The following is an 8,750-nucleotide window of genomic DNA, read 5'->3' on the forward strand; positions in this document are numbered from 1 at the left end:
TACGTACCAATGTACAAAGCCCCAGCCTTTCCTTAGAACTCAAAGCCTCCATTCTCAGCAGCAACCTGGTAAATCTCTTCTGAGCCTCCTCCAGCTTTCCTCCCCATATCCTCCCCATAACAGGGTCACCAGAACTGCACACTGTACTCCAGAAGAGGCCTCATTGATGTCCTGTACAACCCCAACACAACTCAAGGGGCAGAATGGCCTCCTTCTTCTCCCATCCCTGTGGGTCATTGAAAGCAGCTTGGAGATGGTTCACTCGAGTGATTCCTGCAAAGCCACGATTGCCTGATGGAGGAGAGACTGAGTAGGTTTGGATGCGTACTCATTTGGGGTCTAGAAGAATGAGAGGCCCCAAGATTTTGAGGGGGATTGACCGGCTGGACGCAGAGATGCTTTCTCCCCTTGCGCAGCGATCTAGAATTGGAGTGGAGGGGCACAGTTTCAAAACGTAGGGTCCCCTTTTTAAGGTGATGAGGAGAATCCTTTTCTCTCAAAGTGTCATCCTTTGGAATTCTTTCCCCCAGAGAGCAATGGGCACCAGGACATGGAGTAAAGTTAAGGGCGAGATAGAATTTAATTAGTAACGGGGTTATGGGGAACAGGCAGGAAGGCGAGTTGAGGCTGAGGTGACTGTATTGAAAGGGGGGGGGCAGGCTCAAGGGCTGAACGGCCTGCCCCTTGCTCCTAATTCTGATGTGCCTGACTCTGAAATGCCCTCTGCGATGGCCCAGGAAGTCATTCCGTGGCAGTTGGGGGTGGGCAACAAAGGAGTAAAGGGAAAAGCCGTACAGGGAATGGGGAGAATATGAACAGAACAAAAAGCTGGAAAATACTCTCCAGGTCATGGAGAAGCCGCGTTAATGTTTCAGCTTGAGTGACTTTATCTCCTAAAGTTTGGATTCTGCATCAAGTCAGACCTGTTACGGAGTTATTCCAGCTTTTATATCAGTCTTATTTCAGATCTGCCCCCTTCCTCAGCATTTCGGAGTCACTGAGATGTACAGCACAGAAACAGACCCTTCAGTTCAACTCATCCATGCTGGCCAGATATCCTAAATTAATCTAGTCCCAGTTTGCAGCATTTGGCCCATACCCCTCTAAACCCTTCCTATTCATTTACCCATCCATATGCCTCTTAAATGTTGTAATTGTACCAGCCTCCACCACTTCCTCTGGCAACTCATTCCATACACGCACCACCTCTGCATGAAAAAGTTGCCTCTTAGGTCCCTTTTAAATCTTTTCCCTCTCACCTTAAACTCTTCGCCCTATCCACGCCCCTCATTATTTTATAAACCTCGATAAGGTCACCCCTCAGCCTCCGATGCTCCAGGGAAAACAGCCCCAGCCTGTTCAGCCTCTCCCTATAGCTCAAACCCTCCAACCCTGGCAACATCCTTGTAAATCTTTTCTGAACCCTTTCAGGTTTCACAAGTTGGTGCAGACACGGTGGGTGTTACTACTGTAACAATTCTGTAACCATCACCTCTACACTAACCAGAAAACGTCGAGTGTCCTGTACAGGTTAAGCCTACATTTATCAAGTAGCCTGGTCATGGCCTTCTCAAAACCGGTGTGTAATCTCACCTCTGTTTAGCAGGCAAGTCTAAGACAGACATAAAAGGAGTAGATTCACCCCAAACCCCTGTGTTCACTGACCAATTTGGACCATTTAAAACTCACATCGCTGCTTCCAAACGCTTCCTGCGTCTCACCTCCTCCCCGTCTCGGTAATCTTCTCCAGGCCCACAGCCATTTGAGATCTCAGCTCTCCTCTAATTCTGCCGTGATATGTATTGCTCTGATTTCCATCTCTCCGACTCTGGGCCCTCAGCAATCTAGGGAACCCTAAGATCTGAAATTCCCTCCCTAACCCTCTGTCTCGGAGATGCCTCGTCAAACTGACCCGCTGCAACACACATATCTGGGTCTTGTCCCTCCTTGATGTGACTTAAGTTATTCCTGACAATGATTCCACTGATCGTGCCCTGTTCAGGGCACCACATAAATGCAGGTTGTTGTTGGCCCACGGACTTTAGTCCCCCCACTCGGACCCAGGGTCTGCACACGGTCTCATTTTACCTCAGGATGAGAGGGCATCCCGCCTTTCCCACAGGAAAGACGGAACTTGCATTTACGTGATGCCTGATAAAAAAGGAATCCCAAAGGAAAAGGTGCTTCACAGCCAATCAATGGAAGTTCTGAAGTGTAGTCATCGTTGTAATGCGGAAAACACAGCATCCATTTTACGCATAGCAAGATCCCACAAATGCCTCTTTTTTTTGTAGGTCTGATCTTGGCTCAGGAATAAATATTGATCAGAGGGCATCTGGGAGACCCCTCCCCAGTGTGGGACCTTCCACGGTCGCTTAGAGGTTAGACATAATTTCAGTCTAATGCCCCTGGAGATGGCACCTTCAGCAGCGCGGCACTCCCCCAGCGACGGCACTGGGGAGGGAGGGAGGGCCAGGCCAGGAATTAATCGCTGGATAAGGTGGATTCACGGTCGGCAAAATCCAATGGCGGCAGATGGAGCGAAGATACAGATGGGGCCCCGAGATCTCACTGAGCGGCGGGGTGAGGAGGGGTAGGACAGGCCCGTCAGGCCAAATGCCCTCCCCCTTGTCTCGTGTTTCCTGCAGGCCCCTGGACACGAACTGAGCAGCTCCAAAGATGCAACCCTCCCGACTTTGGAATTCAGCCGGATTCGAATCCTGGACTGGAACCCGGAATCGGAGATTTCCCACTGGTGCAAAATTCGCAAACAAATGAAAAAATAAAGACAGGAAAGGAAAGAATCCCTATTGTGTAAACCTCTTCACTTCTGTTTTTCTTTGGTTGAATTATTCAGAACCTGAGGGAGAAAGGAAACAGATCAATTAGACTCATAGAATCAGAGAGATGTACAGCATGGAAACAGACCCTTTGGTCCAACACGTCCATGCTGACCAGATATCCTAATTAATTTAGTCCCATTTTCCAGCACTTGGCCCATATTCCTCTAAATGCTTCCTATTCATACACCTATCCAGATGCCTTTTAAATGCTGTAATTGTACCAGCCTCCACCACTTCCTCTGGCAGCTCATTCCATACACGTACCACCCTCTGTGTGAAAAAGTTGCCCCTTAGGCCCCTTTTATATCTTTCCCCTCTCACCCTAAACCTATGCCCTCTAGCTTTGGACTCCCCGACCCTGGGGAAAATTCCTTGTCTATTCACCCTATCCATGCCCCTCATGATTTTATAACACTCTATAAGGTCACCCTTCAGCCTGTGACGCTCCAGGGAAAACAGCTCCAGCCTATTCAGCCTCTCCCTGTAGCTCAAATCCTGTAATCCTGGCAACATCCTTGCCAATCTTTTTTGAACCCTTTCAAGAAGCACAACACCCTTCCTCCAACAGAGAGACCAGAATTGCACGCAGTATTCCAAAAGTCGCCAATTAGTGTCCTGTATAGCCACAACATGACCTCCCAACTCCTGTACTCAGTGTTCTGACCAATAAAGGCAAGCGTACCAAACACCTTCTTCACTGCCCTGTCTACCTGTGACTCCACGTTCAAGGAATGATGATCCTGCATCCCAAGGTCTCCTTCAGACCGGATCCAGCTACACGGCTGGTGCTTTCAAACAACGGGAGCAGGCAAAGAAATTCTTCTGCTTTATCACCTTTCATCACCTCCGGGTGTACCACAGCACTTTTAATGTCAACTGAAAGTGTGGCAGACAGCAAGCCGGGGGCTGAGGGGCGAGCTGATCGAAGTACATAAAATTATGAGGTGTACAGATAGGAAGGATAGTCTTTCCCCCAGTTTGGAAATGTCAAACATTCGGGGGCACAGGTGAGAGGGGTCGAAAAGTGTGGCGCTGGAAAAACACAGCAGGTCGGGCAGCATCCAAGGAGCAGGAGAGTCGATGTTTCAGGCATAAGCCCTTCATCGGGAATGTGGCTTTAAGGTGAGAGGGGGCCATTTTAAAGGAGTTGTGCGAGGTAAGTTTTTTTTTAAACACAGAGGATGGTAGTTGCATGGAATGCACTGCCAGGGGAGGTGGTCAAAGCAGAAATGGAGGCATTTAGACAGACACATGAACAGGCAGAGAATAGAGGGAAATCAATCATGAGCAGGGAAATGGTCGGCACAGACATGATGGGCCGAAGGGCCTGTTCCTGTGATGTACCGTTCTATGTTCTACATAAACCCAGATCAGTTGCCTACAGTGGCATTGACTCAGAAGTAAATATTGGCCTCAGGACCCTGTGTGGAATTTTCTCTGTATGACAACCATAACCCCCCCACTCCAGTGTCTCCATTTACAGCCCCCTTCAGTGTGCAGTGCACTAGGGACTTCAGCTTAACATGGCAGCCAAAAGAAGGCATCTCTGACAACGCAGGGCTCCCTCAGGCCTGTTCAGAGAGTGTCAGATTGCTCCTTAATCCTCTGGACTGCTGGAAGGTGTCAGCTCAGTGAAGGCACTGTTGACTGTGCAGCTCCAGACAGAGCTCTCCCTCTGGACTGCAGCCTTGTGGTCCAGAGAAGGGAAGCTAATCAACTCTGCCAAGAAAACGGAACGGCATACATACAGGAAGAGAGAAGCCTTCTGAAAGGAGGTAGTGCAGGCAGCCATTGGAACTCGCTACATGCTTGGAATGATCGCATAGCAGAGTAGTCACCCATTCCCTTTCAGACTAGCACAATGGTCAGCCATTCCCTTTAAGACTAGCACAATGGTCACCCATTCCCTTTCAGACTAGTACAATGGTCACCCAATCCCTTTAACAGACCCAAGCACTCACCTTCATTTGCACTCAGTGTGTCAAGTCTCCAATTTCGACCAGTAAGGCATCTTGCTTGGTCTTCAGCTCATCCCGGGTTTCCAGAAGCTCCATCAGTTGGGTGTTGAGACCTGAGCAGGAGAACCAAACCAGGGTCAGTATTGACCAATCAGAATTCAGTGGCTGCAAGTGTTCATGGGAGGCCAGTCGCATGATCGGTGTCAACAGGGCGTTGACGGAAGGGAATTGATCATGTAATCTCCAGTGCACATACAAAAGACCTCCTCGGCGCAGTGGTACTGTCCTTACCTCTGAGCTGAGAGGACAAGGTTCGAGTCCCACCTGCTCCACAGGATATGTCGTAACATCTCTGAGTGGGTTGGTTGGAAAGTATCACTCAAGGCCTCTGTTCTCCAATGGTTACATCTGCTCCTGGGGGAACCTGAAGGAGGACCCTTCCAGCACACGATCTATGATCAGTGGGCACCACAGAGGCATCATCTCCCCACATACAAATATATTTTAATTTAAATTTACTCAGCTTCCTTTCACAATTTGACTTTTTGCCATAGTAACCGTTTAAAAGGGGATGTCATCTGGATTCATTGACTTTTCGTTTTAAAACTGGGATCATTAATTGACCATTACTCTGGCGACTGTCCGTGTGGAGTTTGCACATTCTCCCCGTGTCTGCGTGGGTTTCCTCCGGGTGCTCTGGTTTCCTCCCACAGTCCAAAGATGTGCAGGTTAGGGTCGATTGGCCAGGCTAAATTGCCCATAGTGTTAGGTGAAGGGGTAAATGTAGGAGAACGGGTCGGTGTGGACTCGTTGGGCCGAAGGGCCTGTTTCCACACTGTAAATAATCTAATCTAATCTAATTACTAGACTTTCCTCTCCAGAGCTCCTGGATGTCCTTAGAGAGTGCTCCCTCTAGAGGCCTCCATGATGATGATGACAGGGCCTCCAACGCATTATCTCCCCCGTTCAATTTTATATTAATCTAAAATATATACTTTTTGTTCCACTGTTGTTATTTTTTTAAAAGGGCCATTAATCAATATGCCACCTTGGTTCGGGTACACATTAAAAGCTAGGGTCACCACCACCACCATCCATTAAATAATAACAAGAGTAGGCCACTCAGTCCCTCGAGCCTGTTCCATCACTCAATGAGATCATTGCCGGTCTGTGGCCTAAATCAGCATATCTGCCTTTGGCCCATATCCCCATAAGATCTTTGCTTAACAAATATTTATCCATCTCAGACCCTGCTGCAAATCTGTTGTTTGAAATCACTCAACAATCAAGGGTCAAAATCTTATTTAAAAATAAAAGAATCTTGAGTTCAGAAGGCAAAATACAAGGAAGTTAACATGAGCTGAGCCATAGAGTGAACATGAGCGGAGTTATAGAGTCGTACAGTACAGAAACAGACCCTTTGGTGCAACTAGTTCATGCCGTCCAGATATCCTAACCTAATCTAGTCCCATTTGCCAGCACTTGGCCCATATCCCTCGAAAGGCTTCCTATTCATACACCCATCTAATGCCTTTTAAATGGTGTCATTGTACCAGTCTCCACCACTTCCTCTGGCAGCTCATGCCATACACGCACCACCCTTTGCATGAAAAGAGTTGCCCCTCATTTTAAAATCTTTCCCCTCTCATCTTAAACCTCTGCCCTATAGCTTTGGACTCCCCTACCCTGTGGGAAAGATCTTGTCTATTTACCCTATCCATGCCCCTCGTGATTTTATAAACCTCTATAAGGTCACCCCTCAGCCTCCGATGCTCCAGGGAAAACAACCCCAGTCTATTCAGCCTCTCCCTATAGATCAAACCCTCCAACCATGGCAACATCCTTGTAAATCTTTTCTGAACCCTTTCAAGTTTCACAACATTAAAAATCACACGACACCAGGTTATAGTCCAACAGGTTTAATTGGAAGCACTAGCTTACACAGCATTGCTCCCTTCACAACATCTTTCCTACTGCAAGGAGACCAGAACTGAGTTTTTATGAATTACTGCTTCAGACTCAGTTGGAGGACTGGATCCAATTCATCAAGGCTTTGGAAACGCTGCAAAACAGACTTACGAGAAAAGGTCCCAGGAGATGAGGAGAGACTGGAGTGGTCAAGATTATTTTCTTTAGAAATGTTGAAATATGCTTAACTATAATGGCACTGGCAGAATAAAGGAGGGGAATCGGTTTCCACTGACAATGGGCCAAAACCGAAAGCGATATCGATTGTAGATGCCAGCTAAAGGATCTGGTGATGTTCAAGCCATTGCGATCTGGAATGCACTGCCTCAGAGGGAGCAGATTCAAGAGGAACTTTCAAAAAGGGAAGTTGAGGAAACATTTGAAAGGGGGGGATGGGGTGGGGAAGAAAATTGCACGGCAGTGCAGAAAGAGCAGGGAGGGAAGTGTGATTTATTAGCAAGCTCTTCAAAAGGGCCAGTACAGACACAATGAGCCAGGTCACCTTCTGTTCTGATTTTTGAGTTCAAGACTGTGACCCCCTGCAGTGGGGCAAAGGGCCCACTGTTGAACCCAGTCTTCAGACCATTGGGGAGCAAGGCATGGGAGGGGAAGGGGCAGGGGGAATGATGATGATGTTTATGCAGTGAATCAGCAGAATCCCTGCCAGCAGCTGGACAAATAAAAACAAGGACACATCCCAAAGGCCAGTTCCACGCACACACTGAACAAAAAGTCTGGGAATCACGCCAAATGGCTGCACTGATACAGGGGGAACATAGGGGAATGTACAATTTTTCACATTTTAGGCCTTTCGCAGGCTCACTATCCCAGAGCGGGTTAGTTTTTGGAGGCGTCATAAAACCCTGCGAGCACGAGAGGACATAGCTTTAAATTGAGAGGTGATAGATACAGGATAGGTGTCAGAGATAGGTTCTTTACTCAGACAGTCGTAGCGGCGTTGAACGCATTGCTTGCAACAGTAGTAGTGTCGCCAAATTTAAATGGGTTGGCACACAGAGTCGTAGAGATATACAGCACAGAAACAGACCCTTCGGTCCAACCCGTCCATGCCAACCAGACATCCCAACCCAATCTGGTCCCACCTGCCAGCACCCGGAAGATGGACTTCAGATTGGGTTCCACAGGTCGGCGCAACAGAGGGCCGAAGGACCTGTACTGCCCCGGAATGTTCTACGTTCTAATTTGTACACAGTAAGTTCCCACAAGGAGCACTGTGCCAGTGGCATGTTACAGCCGTCTGGGCTCAATACTAAGTTCAACACCTTCAGGTTGTGAACCCACTCCCATTCCTTCCCTTTTTATTTTAGCTTTACTGTTTGCATTCTCTGTCAACACGTCCTCTCTCCGCTCCCTTCCCTACTCCAGTTGGACTGTGTCTGTCCTTCCCAGTCTGGCAGTTAGACACATCATTCTTCTGCCATTCTCACATTCCAGGTCCTTCATTTGCAATAATCAGCACCCCTTCTCCCCCAGCACTCCACCATCACACCCCTCACTAAGCGCAAGTGCTGTCCCCTCCACACTTCCCTTCAGCTCTGATAAAGAGTCACCTCGACTTGAAACATTAGCTTGCTCTCTCTCCACGGATGCTGCCTGACCCGCTATGATCTCCAGCATTCGTTGTTTTCAGTGACTGGGACTCCAGACAATTAGGGATGGGCAATAGATGCTGGGCCTAGCCAAAGACAATCACATCCAACTGGTGTGGGTCTGGAGTCACATGTAGGCCAGACCAGGTCACAGAGTCAGAGAGATGTACAGCATGGACACAGACCCTTCAGTCCAACCCATCCATGCTGACCAGATATCCCAACCCAATCTAGTCCCACCTGTCAGTACCTGGCCCCTATCCCTCCAAACCCTTCCTAATCATATAACCGTCCAAATGCCTCTTAAATGTTGCAATTGTGCCAGCCTCCACCACTTCCTCTGGCAGCTCATTCCATACACGTACCACCCT

At 48.3% G+C, this 8,750-nt stretch overlaps 1 protein-coding gene across 1 annotated transcript in view; it reads right to left on the reverse strand.

Moving 5' to 3' along the window:
- Nucleotides 1-1,355: 1,355 nt before the first annotated feature.
- LOC122544305 (schwannomin-interacting protein 1-like) overlaps nucleotides 1,356-8,750 on the reverse strand; it is a 20,025-nt gene continuing 12,630 nt past the window's right edge. The window contains exons 7-8 of the mRNA XM_043683446.1: nucleotides 4,805-4,914; nucleotides 1,356-2,860 (exon numbers count right to left, since the gene is read on the reverse strand). Of these exons, the coding sequence (XP_043539381.1) occupies nucleotides 4,817-4,914 (98 nt within the window). The 3' untranslated portion in view covers nucleotides 1,356-2,860; nucleotides 4,805-4,816. The remainder of the gene's footprint in view (nucleotides 2,861-4,804; nucleotides 4,915-8,750) is intronic.

This window comes from Chiloscyllium plagiosum, chromosome 48, assembly GCF_004010195.1.
Source record: "Chiloscyllium plagiosum isolate BGI_BamShark_2017 chromosome 48, ASM401019v2, whole genome shotgun sequence".
Taxonomy (NCBI): domain Eukaryota; kingdom Metazoa; phylum Chordata; class Chondrichthyes; order Orectolobiformes; family Hemiscylliidae; genus Chiloscyllium; species Chiloscyllium plagiosum.